General features: G+C 34.8%; 1 protein-coding gene across 2 annotated transcripts in view; it reads right to left on the minus strand.

Moving 5' to 3' along the window:
- Window positions 1–1,657: 1,657 nt before the first annotated feature.
- Window positions 1,658–20,116, minus strand: part of LOC108579061 (uridine phosphorylase 1) — a 47,273-nt gene continuing 28,814 nt past the window's right edge. For both annotated transcript variants that reach the window (XM_017942495.1, XM_017942494.1), the window contains exons 2-6: window positions 14,378–14,501; window positions 7,715–7,876; window positions 5,362–5,547; window positions 4,337–4,669; window positions 1,658–1,944 (exon numbers count right to left, since the gene is read on the minus strand). In XM_017942495.1, the coding sequence (XP_017797984.1) occupies window positions 1,762–1,944; window positions 4,337–4,669; window positions 5,362–5,547; window positions 7,715–7,876; window positions 14,378–14,501 (988 nt within the window). In that variant the 3' untranslated portion in view covers window positions 1,658–1,761. The remainder of the gene's footprint in view (window positions 1,945–4,336; window positions 4,670–5,361; window positions 5,548–7,714; window positions 7,877–14,377; window positions 14,502–20,116) is intronic.

Genomic DNA, 20,116 nt, shown 5'->3' on the forward strand with positions numbered 1-20,116 from the left:
GCTCCGGACACTGGAAATTCTACTGTATAACATGGAATTCTTACGAATAAAGTCCAAAATTAATAGTTAATAACATTAACTACATCAACCGTTCTACTTAAGTTTCTTTCATAGTACCACGCCCAATTTTGCTGTTGTATAGAGGAAATCGTAACAAGTTTGTGACCATGGATTTCGTTATTTCTATTGGTCACAAAACTTTAACCCTTTGACAACTGCCTCCGTATCTCGTACGGACCCTAAGTTCTTCACTCTGTTTATATATATATAAACAGCGATATCATAATACAAATTGTTTAAAATATTCATTCAAAGAGGTATCTGTGTAGGATATAACACAATGATGGATCAAAATCTAACACAACGTTTAATTTCTACCATCAATTATTCACCTCTGTTTGCACAGTGAAGTTTTCGTTCTGCGGCCTCGGTCGTCTAGAGATCAACAAATTCTAATATTGAGACAGGATTAAGAACAGTTCTATTCAAACTAAAGAACAATTTAATTATTCTTTAAATGTACTATTTGGCACTAGAACAAACTTAAAACACAATGGAATGTATAAAATGAAAGTATTTACCAAAAATTAATTAGTTGCATCAGTACTACACTTTTATTATCTGTCTTTTCTTTATTCGTAATCCAATCCCAACTAAACTTCGGTGATCTTCATGTATGTTTCATAATACATGTGATAAATATGATACATATATGAGAACCTCAATCACATCACAAATGATAGTTAAATGAAAGCACATGCTATTACCTACATACTTGGAATATGCTACTAGCAAATGTCTAATTAACTACTAATACACTTAATGTTATCGAGTAATGTATATCATATGACCCTGAAACATAGTTAGAAGGATTTGTAGTTTCATAAAATTAATACCACCGCGAGCACCACGAGCTTACAATAAACCGTTCCTAAATCTGTTATACAACTTCAACACTTTGTGTACAAAATTTTCCAAGATTTGCAGATTTTTTGTATTTCAAACAATGAAGTCGATTTCTTGGTCGATAAACGTCAAATTTGTCCATATTTTGTTAGCATATAATTATAATCTGTCTAAAATAAAACTTTAAAAAAATATAGAGATAATAGATATGTCGCCAAGTGTGGCCATTACAGATGTACTTTATGTATTTTCGTAATTGTTTTTGATATAATACCATGACTGTTTTGTACTTAAATCACCACACCATAATGTGCAGCAAAACTGATGAGGTTTGTGATTCTTTGAGCTTATCTTCTTAAATTATTAGAAAACATAAGAACATTATATCGAATACTGCAACGCTACATAATGTTAAAAATTTACACGATTATGTAGCATTAAAAAAGTACATTAGATGAAGCAGTTTGTATTACGCTGCAACATCAATATAACAACTAAATAAAAGTCTTATTTTCCGATATTAAATTCCAATCATAAATACTTCATATTTATAATTAAATATACAAGAGTTAATAGTGCGCTTACAGCGTTATAAAGCAACTTAAATTTTACTTTTGTATGTAATTTTCTTTTCAAGAAGTACTTTTTTGAACATGTAAAGTATACATTGAAGAATTAAATATGAAAGACGGAAAAAATAAATATATAAATAAAATAAAATATATTTAATAAATTAATCATCGACAGAATCAACGAATCCGTGCAGTTTTCATCGTACTTTAACAGTACGTTCTTCTGTTAACAAGGTTCATAGTGGATTGCCTTGACGATTTTATAATACGATGTGTAATAAATTTAATCGTAGTTTTCCGATTCCTGTTGCACTAGTTTGAACCGACGAGGACTCTTAACACACATGGATCCATGGCCTTCTAGGGAAAGGCGGCCTTTTCGTTGAAGATATCTAGTTATATAACGAGAGATCAACTCTTGTGGTCTCATTTGCCATTCATCCAAGACTTCCTTCGGTGCCAGTACCTATGTGTACAATAATAATCTTAAAATTAATTATTCACTAATGGAATTTAAAATGATTGTACATATTGTGCATATACAGGGTGTTCGGTTAAAATTGGTAGAAAATTTAAAAGGGTAATTCTACAAGTCAGAATAAGACGAAAATGAAGAATAAAAAAATTGCATACTTCTTTCAATTATTCCTGCAACAAATTATTAAGTGTATAACATACAATTATGCAAATATGTTATAAATAGATTTGTCGACATAATTACTAGAAGATAACAGTTTATATAAGAATTAAGAATCTACCTACAAGAACTTATAAGTTGTAATCTCTAAATTCAACAGTTTGATAATTCTGTGGTTGTAGGGCAAAACGACAGACACATGTGTTTATACTTTGGAAATATTGCCGTTTAAAGTTTTAAACATGAATTTGTTACCGCTACCGAGTGAAGTACAACACAAGTATATGTCTTATTTGGATTTACATAATTTTTCCTACTGTTTTAATTGGTACAAACAATAAATAAGAATATTAAACAGAATAGTGAGAATGTGCATATGAGAATGTATAATTAGTTGAGTGAAACTGTCGAAAGCCACTTTGAAATTAGGAGATTAACTGTTATTTTTTTAAATACCACCGGAGTCTATAGTTAATAATTTTAAGATAGGGATGACTATGGTTTCCTTCCATGTATCAAGGAATACACTGTATGTCCATATGCAGCTGAATATAGAAAGCATATAGTCAAAGGTTTCTGATAGCAGATTGGATAGGAGAATGTTTGGGACTCCGTCGGGTCCACGACTACCTAACCTCCTTTATATTAGTAGTAGGTTCGTTGTTTAGGTTGGTTAGGTAATAGGTAGTGTTTTCTTGTAGTTTGTTACGAAGTGTTTGCATTAGCATTATCATTGCAATGGCATTTGTTGAGCGCAGCGATTTATGGCACGGACGTGAGGAAGAGGCTGTTTTTGAGGTTAGGATTTTGGTTATTGCTAGCATGCGTCTCAAGTAGACAATTATCCTGGCGAGAGAAAGTACGGTTTACAACTCTAGAGTTTTAGAAACTCACTTCTCTCATCGTCAATGGCCAAGTGCCTTGCCATAACAAAGGGCTTTCCAAAGGGTAGACATAGAACAATCGCAACGGTCAGGAGACAGGCGAAGTCGTACCTGGCGGAGGTTCCATGCTGTTGCCAGACATCGCCACTCGTAGCTCAGGACATCGCTACCCCCGCTCTAAGGTAACGCGTGTTGAGGGCACAGAAGAAGGGTGTTGCGATGTCACTGAAGCATTCTGATTGGGTTTTTGGGATTTTCCAAATTGCCTAATCAGCGTGCAGATAGAAGAAGGAAGGGGTGACTTGGAAGGAGCGTCGCTTCCTTCGCGAGAATACGTAGAACCAAAAAAACAGGAAGAATAGTAAGATCACAGAGATCACCAGAAACAGTCATAGTAACAGTCACAGTTAGAAAGCTCCACAGTAGTCACTGTCCCAACAAAGTAGGCTAGAATTGAAGTCTGTATTTATAATTAATTATATAAAATAAACATAGTTAAGCATAAAGTATGTTATTCCGTTCCCAACCAATACGTTGGGTGGTCCTTCGAGAGCAACAATAGACGGCACTAAGAAGGGTGCAATAAACTGGGACGGCACGGTAACCAGTACCGTTTAAGTCCTCAACAGCATTAGGTCCCGTGACTAGATCCGGTTTGCTACGACGTGTGCGTAGTCTTTCATGATTGCACCGTCGATAATATAGATTATAATTGTCTGTTCTTTAGTGGAAAATGAATTGTTTATCGTGGCAGAAACGTAGAATTTTGTAGACTGTACGAATGGCGCATTCGATTAGTCTCCGTTCAATAGGTTGTTCGGTTCCATATTTAGACCTCTGTACTCAGAAGTCTCGTATGGCTCATGGTGAGTACTGTGCAGAGCTGGAAAGTTGGCTGTCGGCACAGCACAGAGGCAAGAGGAGTAAGCCACGCTCGCTCCACCTTTGCTTACCGTTACGCGATGGATTAGTATATATGACTATGTTTCGGCAATAAAAATGCGTATGATCTCACTTTATGAGTGTGTCCGCTACAGCCAATGAATCCACATTCCTTCCGTCTGCCAACTTACCAGATGCGAACAGTACATGGTATGAAAATTACGCGTGCTTTTCTAAACATCAACACAACACAAGACTGATATGAGCTGTATTCTGTACTTATACACTTGTAGTGAATACTTTCTTCTGAGAACAGAATTACCGTCTACTAACAATAAGTCTCAGTTAAGGCATAAACTGAAATTTTTTGAAAATGCGACTTATGTCGTTTTGCCTTACAACCACAAAATTAAACACTTGATCTTTATAAATATACCAATTCGTCTGTTACATACCTGATCTCCTTTAAGTCGATCTAACAATGTTACGCAGACAACAGCAGATTTAATGCCTGCATGATGCGTAAGAGCTGCAAACGAAAGGCTCTCCATTTCTATGTTTATTACGCCAGTCTTATGCACCTTGTGTAAATAGTCCATTTTGTCATTTTCTGTGAATTCGCAAAATGCACCGTCCATTCGACCTTGTCCTTCATAGAAGTCATAAGTACACATTGTTTTGCCAATCACAGTATCGTAAGGATCCTCGCGATGCGCTAGAGCCTTTAGATCGCGAGCTAATTGCCGGTCAAGCTTAGACGGCCTTCGTAAAAGTTTACCAAGCACCGGCTGAAAAAGAAGTGACAAACTTAATATTTATAAAATTAATTACTCGGTCATAAATTCTATCATAAGTGCGGTGCAGAATCAAAAAGTAAAGTTAACTTCTAGAGGAGGAATGATTCAAGTAAAAAAACGCAACTAAAAATATAATTTCAGTTAAATATTTCTAAATTTTCGGGTGCGTCCTTTTCTAATATACTGTACAATTTGCATTGTTTCACTACTAACATTGTTTCAACGTTATTTTCGTATTTTGTAAGTGTTGGAAGTCACCACGAACTAAGGATCGTAATTTTGAATGTATACACGTATATTAAGATACTTTAATTCGTGTCATTTTTAATATAATACACGGATATTCGAGTATGTATGTATATTTATTCGAGTAATTTGCGGAAACAAAATAAGGTACGTCCCAAAATGATAGAACCACTTTAGAAAATAGCAATTATAAAGTTTGCTAACTATTATTGTTGAAAAAAAGTACAATATCATATTATTCGTATGTTTATTTAATATGTATTTTTTCATGATGATCAAAATGATAATATGTAGTTTTATCATTTTGGGACGCACCTTACAGCTTTACAAATTGCCAAGTTGCAGATAATAACAACAAATTTCGGCGTAATACAACCGGTATAGAGATAAATTCGCTATCCCCTGATCAGTTTACAGCTCTGATAAGAATCTCTTACCAGTTCCAAGTAAGGCTTCAACATTCCATCGACTGCTTCATCGGAAATTACCACAGTACCGCCTTCAAGGCCGATCCCGCCACAAGTACCAATCCTAAAGAATATCGGATCCTTCACCCTTGCATGGTACATCAGTTTGATGACCTCATGAAGTAAAATACCGACTGATGGTATACCCATTCCATGCTAAACAGAAAACTTACATGTTCTTACATATTCTCTTTTTAAACGGCCTTCTAAATTTAAAACTTCAAGAAGAATTTAGTAAAACACCATTCTGAAAGACTCTGTTGTAAACTTTGCCGTCCAGCCATCGTGAAATGAAGTATCAAAAGTTCTCCCGCCATTTATGAAGATGAACCTCACTTGTATATGTATGTATACTTTCATGTCATGAAAGTATGCAATCATTTCTTCTTTTTACACTAAGTGCTTAAATAATCTAGTCTAATCGCCGCATATACAAAATTGACAAGTTCAAGAAAAATTTAGTAAAAATACAGTTACGCACTGTGGACAAGAGATCGAATCTATATAACAAGTCTGTTTACTGTTTACATTCAGTAATAAAGTATTCCTGAATAACGTTAACCCTGGAATACTAACATTCATTTTTTAAATAATATTTGCATTTCTTTGCTAACTTTAATAACATTAAAATTGCAAAAATTTAAAGTTAAAAACAAACCAATAAGCATACTTTTATTGAATCTAATGATGTTTCTAAAGTAAAAGTATAGAACGTAGATATAAAAAAATTCCTTGAGGAACTGTATTTCTCACATTAGTGTTTCAGGGTTAATGTTTGATTTGCACGTTTATATGGACCCTCATTACATGGAAAATGATTTTCTCAACAAGTTATTAAACAAAAGTATCTTTGCCCTACATAATTTAATTTGTTTCAATGTCACCAACAATACCACGTAAAAAAAATTATATGATACCATTTAACAAAGTGAAGGTGACTTCGATTTTATATTAGAAAAATAAGTATCTTTACAATTTGTTGCGATCAAGCACTTATTAATTTTTGTTTCTTTGTTAGACTACTGGAAGTGCTTCAAAAATCGTGACGACCGTTACGCTAAACATCCTGTAAGTACAGTTGGTCAAAGCGATATAGTGAGGTCGTAAATTAAAGCATTCAGTGGTGAAATTAATTAGTGTAATCGAATCCCAGGGCTGTCCGTCATTTGTTAATTGATATCTACCATTTCTGCTTAAATCTTTCCTTTAAAATATACGGTATTAAGCCACCGTCGCTTCCTACTAAATAGTAATTCCTATACTGGTAAAAATTAATCTGCAGCTGTCAACGATTAAGGCACAGACAAATTTTTTAAATTTACTGCAATGGAGAAACTAATGATAATAATTGGAAATAGGGTCCTCAGCATCGATTTCAATGACTTTGAAATATGTTGTTAAGGTCAACATTCCAAACAACTTTTCCCTATATATATACATACATATGTATATATATATTGTTGCATATATTGATCATATATAAAATTAATTACGTATATCGATTGGTTGTATTGTATATACATATATATTGATTGGCAGCCATCATACTGTTGTTTATAGAAACAAAATGACATCCTTGCCAACATATTTCAAAATTAAAAAAAAAAAACATGGAATGAAATAAACAAAATTGAGAAAAGGCACTAAAACTACTGATATTTGTACTGATATCTCGAAAACTAAAGGAGTCCGACGATAATGTATAGAGAAAAGTTGTTTAAAATGTTGACTTTGACAACATATTTCAAAGTAACTGAAATTGGTGCTGAGGACCCTATTCCTAATAATTACCAAACTAATTCCGAGTTTATATTGAACGACCCTGAGCGAGGCTGGAGCCTCCTTATCTTCCTGGAATTGCTGTTTTGACGTTCGGATTACATGTATTTTGACGCCCGACTGATTTTACGACCTCACTATGTACATATACATATTCGGGTCCACCGATTATATATGCAACTGAAGTATACATCTTACAATTCAATAAAACAAAAAGTTAGGAAATAATGAATTGTTTTGTTATTGACGTATTGATCGGAAGCAAAAATAATTATGAAAAAGTTGTACGAATACAGGAAAACATTTCACACACATATAGACATTTAACAAATATAAAGAAATCCTATGTGATTGAGTAAATTATAATTTCACGAACTGATTAAAATGATTATAAATATGTACTTTCAAGATAATAATCAGATTGCGTAACATGCAATTGTATGATTAACCTTTAGATGAGCCCTAGTTTTGTGAAAAGCTTATCATTAACCTAATTTAAAAGGATAATTTTTTTTCTCCTACAAGTGATTTCAAGTATACTTACACTAATAGATAAAACCGGTCCGACTTTGTACATAGAATAACGGTATGAATACTGGCTTATGTCAAGAAGTGTCGTTCCGGCTGGAAGCTTGTGACCTATTTCCTTCATTATAAAATGAGCAAAATCTTCTATACGTTTTGGTGTTCCTCCCATGCACACGAACTGTAAACAGAGTTATGGGATTACTTGCACAGTTGCGTCAATATATAGTGTTGAATATTGTAAGTAACATATGAAGATAGTAACCACTATCTTGAAATCTCTCTCTCTATTTCACCCGTAAAAAAAACTATTTACACCATATTAAGTCCTTCAAGATACCAAACAACTTTTGTAAGAACACTGTTTCGATAGCTTCAATTCCTTTTGAGATATACCAGCGTGTCCAGTTAAAAAAGACACCCTGTATATGACTGATGCGTATATCGCAAAACAACAGTGTTATTCATATACTACGAGCGACGTGGTAGAGAACGTGTTAAGACGTGTTAGAAGTTTCAAATTAGCAAGTGCTATGAATAAAGTTAATTATGGGAATTTACGAACATAATAACATGAAATCCCGTAAAATAACATCACGCCACCCTTTCGAAAAATTAATATAAACAACGGAATGGTGTATCGAGAAGTTTAAACTAGTTATTGTTAGAATGTTGAACGAGTTGAATAAAACTTGTCCTTTCGATGCTCTTTGTAATTTATAACGGCGGAATTGTTCTTCTCTTAAATAGAACGTACAATTCGAGAGCGTGCAGGTACCCGCCATGCGACGTACAAAATAATACCTCAAGTATTACCACCCTGTGTACTGGAGGAGCGCGCATAGAACTTTCGGCTATTGTTCTATTTAGGTCATGATACACTGTACTTTCTTTTAATGGCGAAATCCTCATCGATACTCCCCCGTGAATGCGCTGTATAGACAAGGTATTATTGATAGCATAAAAGGCGTCGGGAAAAAAAGCGCGTGCGCCATTTGTTCGTGTGTACGTTTAATAAATGGTATAATAGTACGCTCTGCTGCGTCAATTATATTACGTGTACAAATTAATTCGGTGCCTGTTTTTAAAGAAATCGATCCTTTACGTACCGAAAAATGTAATATATTTTAATCTTCGAAATGTCCGCCCTCATTTTCGATGACCTTGTTCCGTCTTTTCCGGAATCGTTGATTTGTGACGGGGACACGGTTAACCCTTTCGCTGCGGCAAATTTTAGTACATAACGCGCAAGGCGTATTCAGATATTTCACAACGGCCGCAAAATTTTCTTTTTTGGCTGTATCATTTGAAAATTTGTTTTATTGAATTAACGTGAAAGAGTGCAGAGGATAAAATTAAGGCTTAAATTAAAATGGAAGTGCGCCAAAAGGCACCAATAACACAATGCGAACAAATTTTCAAAGCGCCAATAGCAGTGAAAGGGTTAACAGTGAAAGCGCTGCGCCAGTATTTCCGTAGGAGGAGGACTGTATGAAATATTTGTAACCGGACACGTGTCTATTAAGGGATTGTTCCTTCCAAGTGTACCAGTTTATTCTATGTACAAGACGTGAGAACTTTCTATGGTTATCCCGTCCGGCGGCCAGATAGTGATGGTTGCTCACTTTGGTTTCTTTTGCACTGAATATCGCGTCTATCAGCTCGCGATGAAAGTTCTCTTTGTGTGTTCTAAGAATTGGGCTGAAATTTCGTCCAGACGTTAGTATACACATTACTAACGACCGGGAATTGAAACCCAAGAGAAAAAATCCATACGTCAGTTGGGGTTCAATTCTCGGTCGGGCATCCTTATAGAATTTGGACGGGCCGGTTCTGGCGGCAGGAGTTTGGCTAGAGAGTGGATTTCCGGTGAATGGAGGTATAAGCGAAAGCCTCGGTACTCCAAATTCCTGTGAGGGCGGCGAATAATAGTTGTGTGTTCTAAGGTGTTCCAAGAGGTTCTAAAAGAGGAACCGTCAGTTGCTTCTCTTTCCACCCGTTTCAGGAAACTTGAGACGTCAAGGTGAGGGAGACCATTTGTCGGCAAAATCGAGCTTCTGGTGCCTATCTCATGTGGCGTGTTTTCCCGCGGATATGCAACTTTCACCGAGTGGTTGCCACAAGGTTCATGCCCCTATTGTTCGCTATTGACCCACAGGGGGGGAGGGGGGGTCCATACCCAGCGGGGCCTGGGGGCTTAACCATCCTCCGGTACTGGAAGCGCTGATTGACCAGAGTCGAGAGGAGTTGTGGTTCCTCATCTGTGAGTGGTGTGAAGTCCACTACGAACATCCCACCGACGATGTAATGAACGGTATCTCAGGACGGCTAGCTTACCAAGCCATGCTACAGAGCTGTTGCGGAGTTCTCGCTTTCCCTGTGGTTGTCCGGTGGTGTTTAGACGGGTGTTCTTTCCTTCTCTCCCGTTAGGGGGCTGGCCGAATTAGTGTTGGATTCGAGGGGGTAGTGGTTTAAAGCCAAATGCTGGTTAGGTGGCACTTTATCCAGGCTGTCGGCGAGTGAGCTGCGCCCCAAATTAGTTCCGGTACCAGTTTGGAGAATTGGTGGAGTGTGGAAAATCAATTCGTTCGATCTTGTAACGTGGCTGATGCCCTCATAGCTTCTTGTCGCACAAATAGGCCATAAGAGTTCGCTGCTCGCGTTAATTGGGCGTAGGGTAAATGTACCTAATATGGAATCGCACCTAATGTGGAACACCGCAATATCTCGGCAAATAAGTAATAAAATCACACTGGGCAACAGTGTAAGATATTTCATTAAAAACAAAAGACAACCATATTGACGTTTGAGCGTGAACGCGTTGAATGTACATACGTAATATGGAACCTATTCCATATTAATATTATATAGTATTACATGATATTTTTACCATTATAAGTACATTATATTATTGTAGTACAGATAAAAGTTGTAGCACCAAATATTAAAAGAAAATCTTGGGACAAGGTTCTACAAAAAAATGGAAAATATTTGTTTAGTTGTCTTTTTTATTTATACAAATATTCATTTTTCATAGTAAAAATAAAGCTTTCTGAGATTTCTTTACAAATTTCCTAGGTGTACCATATTACGTACCACTTTTTCAACACGCCACGCCGTGTTTGACTTTTTTTTACATGTTTTACCATGACTTCAAACACGAACTTTTGCGCAGTTAACTATTAACATAGAAATATCTATTAATTTTGTCGTGTCTTAACATTAGTTTCATTTTAGAAAAACCATGTCTCTATGTTTGGCAAGCTTTTAAAATCAGGTGTTCCATATTAGGTGTAGTTACCCTATATCTCAATCCGATTCCCTTGGGGGTCGTCTGGATAAGAGTCACACCAGGCGCCGGACGTTAAACTGCGGCATTTTGTTCGCTATTGAACTTGGCATAGTTAGAATCTTCGGGTGCTGAGATTTTAGATTCTAACGGATCAGCAAGGCTTGCAGTCTTCCTGTTTGGTCTTTAGTCAAAAATAGCATGGTTCACCGTGACCATGCCAAAAACCCGAGGCCCCACTTTATATTCGTGAACACTCTTCAAAGAAGACGGTAACTTTGAGTCGATGGTAAAAAGTTTTCGATATAAAGGGGTGGGGGTGAATTTAGAAAAAGTATTTTTCAATTATGAATTTAACTTTTTTTCCCATATCTTGTACGGTTTTGTAAATATTCACGATAATATGAAAACTTGCAATTTCTTTCAGGGGGTTCTTTCACCCTTAGGACCGTTTCATTGTCGAAACAAGGATTGTTTCGTAATTAGTGTCACTTGATCTATATTTCTGCAAAGTTCCACATTTTTTTAAATATTCAGGGTACCGTTACTTCCCTTGTCAATCGCGCAGCGCTTCCATTGGCAACCGCGCTCTCATCGCGAGTCAATGATTCCGAGCGCGAGCACTCTGATACCATTTTTTGCATGTTTTGTATATCACAGCACCTTCCCTCAACTCTGAACAAATCCTATCCCTGGCTTTAGCGGTATTTGTTTTAATTGAAACGCAAACAGAATACAATGCCTGATGTGTTTCTTTTCTATTGTTGGGTGAGGATGTGCCATCTGCTTTGACAAGTTATATGTGTGTTGTAAATATTAAGGTTGGCGCTCCGAAAGCACAAAATGGCGGGAAAATATAAACATTTAATACAGAGTTATAGGGGAGATTTACATTTTAAGGGGGGATTCTCATGTAACAGCAGTAAAATCGAACGTTCTTTTTTCTTTCTTTTCTTTTTCTTTTTTAAAAAACTATTAACAATACAAAATTATTATTTTACGGGTACATGGATACATTTATAAACTACACAAGCAATTTTTTTTTAGTATAGTATGCAATTGTTCTCATGTAACAGCAGTAAAATCGAACGTTCTTTTTCCTTTCTTTTCTTTTTCTTTTTTAAAAAACTATTAACAATACAAAATTATTATTTTGCGGGTACATGGATACATTTATAAACTACACAAGCAATTTTTTTTTAGTATAGTATGCAATTGTTTTTATCCTCTTCGACGATAAAACCATTGTTGATGGTTAGTGTAGCACTTGTTGCAATGGTCAGAATTTAAAAATTAAAAAAGTTTCTTAAAGTTAGATAGTTTGTGCTGGGACTATACCTATTTCGAACGAAAATTATGAAAAATTAGACAAGTTAGACGGTTTCTTTCGAACAAAAATTGACTTTTTTTGAGTAATGGTACACGCCAATTTACAAAACAGTTTCGAGAAAAACGCGTTTAAAGTTTTCTCCGGTATATGTATGTATGAACATAGTTTACCTACAAATTTTAGCAGAAATTACTTAGCTGCGCACTTCGAATCTATTTTAGTTCAAGGAAGAAGTAACTGCTCGTTAAAGATACAGTAACTCAATGTATTACGTAATGGTATTTACGGAAGCAACTGAATAATAGGCAGTACACACAGAAACTTACTTTCACGTAGTTTGTTATAAATCTATCGTTTATTGATTGCAGCAAACTACACATTGCTTTCAACAAGATTAACTTCGCTGAAGTTGTTTTGTTAATCTTGCTAAGGTACGGTAGCAGTTTGAAACAAATTATTTTCGTCTTTAACAGAAGACGCATATGCGTCTCGTAATAATGCAGGCAACTTAGAAGATTCATTAAGTATGTGCATAAGCATTCGTTAAACTGTTTCGTCAAACGTGCAAAAACGTATAATGTAAATATGCACCGATTGCAATGGTAATACGAAATAGAAATCAATAGATTTACAAAAGTTACATGTTGCGAAGGAGAAGGCGGGAAATATGCGCTCCAACAAGAGGAATTATAGATGACAAACGTATTGATATTTATAAAGTTTAGTTATAAAACTGATAATTTGTAATAATAATTGTAATATAATTTAAACGTGAACAAAGATTATTAAACCTACAAAATGAAATTCTCAAGGAAATTGCTTCTGTGGAGAAGAATAAAATTTGAGTATAACTTGTAATTAAATAATTCGTTGTAATAGTTTTAAGAAACTAAACAATCCTTTACTTCTTATTTCACTTTTGTTCGTTAGTATTGATAAAGTTACTGCAATTGCAATGATTACCAAGCACGTAATTTTTTAATGATTTACATTAATTGTTTGCAATACGCAGACAAGAATTCATAATAGTACTCTGGAATTATAGTATTTTGTTTACAATATTTGACATGTAAAAGTATTCAATAAACTTCAATAATTTTATATTTGTTTCACAGAACACAATAAATAGCTTGTTTTGAAACATAAAGCAATAAAATTGAATTTAATTGATAAAACAGTTCAGTAATTAAGAGATCGTGAAATAAAAGTTTGTAAATAATAATATAGTAAAATAGAAGATAGCAATGAAATAATTAGAAACAGTAACAAGATCATATTACATTTAACAATACTACGTTCTATAAATATAACATTCCTACACGTATAATATAATTAACACTGTAATTGTAACGTTAACTCAGATATAATGTGACAGTTTATTTCTTGAATTTTAACACGTAGTATTGATCATAGATGCTATATTCTCACGAAGAAAACGAACGCATAAACCTTTATTGCAATTGGCAAACAAAGCTCGCGTATAAGACACTGCTGAACAAAAACAGATTCATAAATGAAATTAATTAGATTGGTTATTTAAAAATATTCTATACCCACTATTGTATAAAAACAGAAACTTCGTTAATTTGACCTTCGTTGAACGAAATGGCTTTGAGAGACTCTTGCGGTTCAAGTTCTAGGAACTGCTTAATTCTTTGTTTAAGAATCAAAATATAAAACTAACCTATCGAAAGTAGCTTTATATTCTTCCATTATCCTTCACACAGCTGAAGTAGTTCTTTTCGTTAAACTAACCAACTTTTTAAATTATCCGTAACATAGCAGTAACCTATTCTAACAACACGGAAGCCGTATTGGCCGGTCAAGGCCATTTCTCTTCCGTTGCTTTTCAGCTCCACAAAAATTATATGGTGCCATTTAAAAGAGTTAGGTGACCTGGATATTTTATTGAAAAAAAAAGTATTTTTGCAAATTGTTCACGATCGAGCACTGATTAATTTCTGTTTGTAACACTTTTTTTTTGTCAAACTACCCCAAATGTCTCAAATATCTCTCGGAAGAAGGGAGGAAGAAACACGTAAAAATTTATTACTTTCGTTTACCTTGACGTCGCCGAACATTTCGACGAGATCGTGGGAACCACTGCCCAGAGCAAGATGATACAATATATCTTGATCCATGAGCTCGATATTTGGATTTCGAAGTCGCACGGATCCATCTCTGTATCTAGAAATACATGAAAGAAAAGAGAGATATTAGAAATAGAAACTTGATATACTATGTGCCTGAATTACGTTTTATTTTTGTCTTATAAATAAAAATGTATTTTTATTCAATCACTGCAATGTAAATTTCCCAAGTTGTACTGTATATGTATTAGAAGGTAAAACAGGAATAAATTCAAGCTGATGTATTTCATTATAACATTAATGAGATATTGCGATAAAACTTGTATAAAAAATTAACATGGAGCTAATATTTTACTCGATTAAACAGTACAGAGTCTTTCAACAGCTACGTTTAATTAAGGAAAGGAGCAAAGAACGTGAAATTGTTCAAATTTTCTCTTTCCAGGTAAAATTTAGCACAATTCTGTGAGTTTCTGTGAAAAAGATAAATGTTAGTTCACATTGAAGAGAAAAGAGACATGTCGAGGTATACAAAACTGATCTAAAAAAACAACGGCTGCACGTGACGCAATTTTATTTAAAACACGCGATATGAAAGTGCAACGCAAGCACGATGCAAAAACGGTAGAACGCAGTACATAATGAATCAAATAATGGTAATCACACCGTATTGTAATGAATACCTATAGGTAATGAATACTTATGGTAATATTAACCGTTTGAGTCCCAAACAGCGCGATCGCGCTGTTTAGATTTTGTGTCGAAAAGACCCAGTACATTTAAACGCTATGGACAACTAACGGTGCACTCACAGTCTGTCGAAATAGCGCGCTCAACTTTTCTGACGCATGTACATTGCATCGCTTTTTTTTTTTGTCGACACAAAGCGCTATCGCGCCGCTTAGTTCTTTTCGCAATTAATTAAGATAAGCGTTATTGCGCTGTTCGGCATTTTTCAATAGCGTATTTTCAATGACCCCTGGGACTCAAACCGTTAAACAAAAGAAGGTATTCTTTCGACGATATGCATCGCTAGAATCGTTGCCCATCTACAAGTACGGAGTGTAGCAAAAATTAGTTGCATATTTTTGTGACGATACTTCCTACGCTCCACCACCAGAGGGACGGACTAATAACCAATTCTCGTTAATCCTCACTAAAGACTCTCGTTTGTATACAGGATGTACAAAAAAGTTGGGAACAAACTTTAGAAGCTTGTACTATTCATCGAAACAAGCAAAAAACTCTTAATAAACATAGGTTTAAAAACCATTGGTTTCGGAGTTATATACGAGATGTTTTCTACTATAAACATGTAACGGAATAACAAACTCTATTCCATATTTATCTAAAATCTATCCAAAGGAAAGTACGCATAATCGTATGCTGAATGATATCATGTTTATTTACGTAATGCTACTACGTAATGTTTACTTTTCTTTGATTAGGTTTTAGATAAATATGGAATAGAGTTTGTTAGTCCATTACAGGCTTATAGTAGAAAATATCTTATAACTCCGAAAGTAATCGTTTTTGAATCCATGTTTATTAGGAGTTTTTTGCTTGTTTTGATGTGTGCTACATGTTCCTAAAGTTTGTCCCCAACATTTTTATACACCCTGTATATACAACTTCACCCGCGTCTAAGGAGCGGGTTTCCTAGATAGCCTTACTGACTAGTCCATCAGGAGGACCAGGACGAAACACACAGTCTTTCATTTTCCACTTATCCTCCATCTCTTTCCTCCTGTCTTACCTAACCGCCGCAATAAAATTACGAAGAAAATTTGATCGAAATCGCGTGCCTGATTACAAAACAATTAAACATTTGACCTAGACTTTTCGGGAGCTTGGTACTGTCAGCTAGACCACACATTCTGACCGTCCTCGAATCGAATGCTCGGCAAAAAATATTCGAACAGCTCTGACCGACATTATACTCAGAAATGGAGTCTTTCATGCACTGTTTTACACAATACATATTTTGACGACGTATGTTGCGAAAGTTCTTATAAAGCGAAGGGGACAAGTTGACAAGAAAAGGACAAAAATTTCATGCATTTTCACACTTGTAGTATAATCACAAAAGATGCAATGTTATAATAGGATACTTGAAGCAAATCTAAAAAGGTTAATTTTTATATTATACATATAACAAAATGTTACAAAAACCTGCCAATGTTCCCCAAATTTACGGTATATTTTTTATCAATTTTAAAAATTATAACTTAATGTTTAATTTATAAATTTCAAGTAACTGTTGTTTCTCTTGAATTGAAAAATTCCATGACAATTTAAAAAATGGAGTTTTCTCATAAATGCATTGTTGAGTGATCATTACATTACACTTTTAGACAAGATATTTTAATGGAAATGAGTTATATTTGATGGAATATGCGCTATTGTCAAATTTGTGGGTTAATAGAACCAGAATCACCGACGAACAGCATTGTTCTGGCAATCGTCCAAAATAATAATAACCCTGTATCGCTAGAAATATAAATACGACTTCTGTGTATCGTGCAAGGTATAATATTATACCTTTTTAGGGAGCAATTTAGTAATTTACTAAAATGAAATTACAGTGAAGAATACCAAATTTCTATGATCGATTAAACCTTACGATATTTCTTCATGTATAGAAATAAATGAAAATAAAATTTTGAAATAAACGTATTAACTGTGAAAGTGACTTATTGATTTCTACATACCTGGAAGTGCTAGTATATCTCATAAGAAACTGAGGAAACAAAAAAGTTGTTCTCCTACATAACCTCCAAAAAACACTGCAAGAATATATAGTCACGAAAGTGTGGATCGAAGAGTGGAAAAACTCAGCTCCTTTACTTATTTTAGAAACAGTAAACAACTCTTTCACAGCAAACATTCACTTCTCAAAATTGACTCGGAAGGAACAGAGCATAATTAGTAGAATTAAAGTCGGCCAATCTAGAATCACACATTCTCGTCTCATGACCAAAACAAATCCTACAATATTCGATCATTGCAATATACCTATTACTAAAAAATACATTCTACTATATTGTCCCAAAATTCTCAAGCCATCGAGTTTAACCCTTTCACAACTAGCGCCGGTTATATCCGGCATCCACTAAATGCTTCACACTGACTAGCGCCGGTTATATCTGGCATCCACTAAGCGCGTCGCATTGGCTCCCGCCTCAACAACTCAAAGGGAAGAATTATTTTAAAATACAGAACAAGGCCTCAACAACATTCCCTTTATCCAATACACCCTTAAGTCCTCTGCTGTTACAACGAAATCCTCTAAGATTTTAAAAAACGCGAGACACTCTTAATGTGTATGGTGTGCACTAATGGCACGACGACCCGTTCGTTACTGGCGTACTGATGGCTAGTTCCGCCGTCGCAAAAGGGTTAAGCATTGTTTGTCACTCTCTAAAAGATACCTTTAACGACAACTAAAAACTAAATAGGCATCTTGCAATTTATAAAAGATATTGGATTGTATCATGACTGCATCAAATTTCAAGTTATAACCAATCCCCAAAAATTGTCGTTAATAACCTTATGCAGTTAATGCGACATTAAATTCATCGACAGGGCGCAAAAAACTATACTTTATACTGACATAATGATACCGATAAAACACATTATTGCTTAATACACTGCTCGCCAAAAATATTGCTACACCTAGATATTGGGGTTGCACAAATCTGGAAATCACATATGTTTTTCGGGAAAACATGATCTTTTTTTTTAATAAATGAGACCTTTTTTAACCAAATTTTAATCATTATCCCCTTTCAATACCTCAAATAATATAAATTTCATTTTATTAATTTCAATTTCATTTTCAATTTTGTATTTTTTTATTTAATTTATTTGATAATTGATTGTCATAGTATATATATTTATCCGATATTTATATTAAAAATAATTGTTTTAGTAGCCATATCAAAGACGTAGCTCGTTAGTGAAATTTTGACTGAGCAAAAGTAACGTCCTTGGATCTTTTAGATATGAAAGGAAGTCCTGCGTTGCAAAGATACGACAATTCTGCCCTCCTTTCTGTTTTCATTCACGGAAAGTCATTCTTTTACCTAGTTTCCCGTGGTTCCGCTACGTAATCAGAATATACACTCGTTGCATGTTTCATTATACTCTTTGTCGCGCTGCTTGCCGCATTTACTAATTTAGCCATACACTATTCTGCACTCTACGTTACACGTTTCAGTTTTATCATATCCATTAACTGGACACGGTGGAATATCATAGAAAGAACTGAGCACAATGTGGGGCACAATGTGGTACAAATAATTTTTTCGCAGATGAAGTAGTAGAGAAGATTTCGAAAAGGGAAAAACGAAAAAGTTGATTTCGATTTGATTTTTCACATAAAATGTTCGAACTCTTAAATAAAAATTTCAAAAGCTACCTACAATTCTCTGTAAATGTATATTAACCTCCACTGCCTTTAACCCTGATAGTTATTTCGCTTTGTTTCTTGAAACACTGCTTCGCCGAATGAATCAAGTTGGCTCTTCGATATCAGCAACGATTTCTATGAATAACGCAGTGTTCATACAACTGACATTTATTTAAGCGAATATTTATCAGCTAGAGTAATTTTACCTTATCGTAATTACTTAGTATTATTAGACAATCATTAACTGTTACTGTATGACAATGCATGGCATTTGTTAATCCTCGGACCACGGGTGGCGCGATAGTCGCACGCACGGCAATTGCTGAATCAAATATTAAAATAAATATTTATAATATAAGAAGAGGAGAGTCGTGATTTTGTTTTGAATGCCGATCGAAAGAAGAAACATCTAAAAGCGTTGAGTCAGCGGTGACACGGTATCCGTCGTCCGAAGGTTAACCCTTTAACCTACAAGAACGTGCTAGACTCGTCGCAGAGATTCTGGTCAAGATGTGACAAAAATAGTTATATTAGTAAGAAAAATGAATTGTAATCCTAACTTTCGTTTTAATTTGTAAGATTAACGATTCCTAAATGTAATCTGTAACAAATTAGCTTTTGTTACCTGATACATTACTAAAACATTAAATGGCTGCAGGAAAGAAATTATAGGTTAAGGGGTTAATATGCAGCAGTTTTTCCTTCAACTTTCACTGTCCAGTCACTTCTTCTGACAATACCAAATAAACACCGATGTATTATTGAATTCTTCACTGATCTCTAACTTGAAGTACGCCACGGGAAGTAGTGTATTTGTCCGACCCACACAAGTTAAGTTTGTGCTATGAGTTTTTCCTAGAATTGTGCCGCCAGCGGACATAATTACATGCCAACAACAACACTACGGACATTCTTTTACCAACTATCGACCTGGAAGTTTGACCAGTTTTCTCCATGAGTTCTTCAAAGCACTTTATAACATCTTTATATAGTTTATAATATCGTAAAAGTACAATATTTTTCTATCTATCCACCATGAGCATATTGGTGCTCACCTGGATGTTTCACGCCAGGTGTTTCTGACACGTTTAACGCACAAAGTGGAAGTTATTCAAGGTATGCAGGTTAGGAAGTATATGTATATACCCTGCATGATTAAAGAGAGTAGTAGACGCACTGATTTTAAAGGCTCTGTATTGATTTAAATTTTGTACTGAATGTTGTACCGATTTAAAGAAAAACAAATCTAAAAGTAGAAAAAAATATATACATAATTGAAATAATTGAATATCTTTTATGTA

The sequence above is a fragment of the Habropoda laboriosa genome, unplaced genomic scaffold (assembly GCF_001263275.1).
Source record: "Habropoda laboriosa isolate 0110345459 unplaced genomic scaffold, ASM126327v1 scaffold42, whole genome shotgun sequence".
NCBI classification, from domain to species: domain Eukaryota; kingdom Metazoa; phylum Arthropoda; class Insecta; order Hymenoptera; family Apidae; genus Habropoda; species Habropoda laboriosa.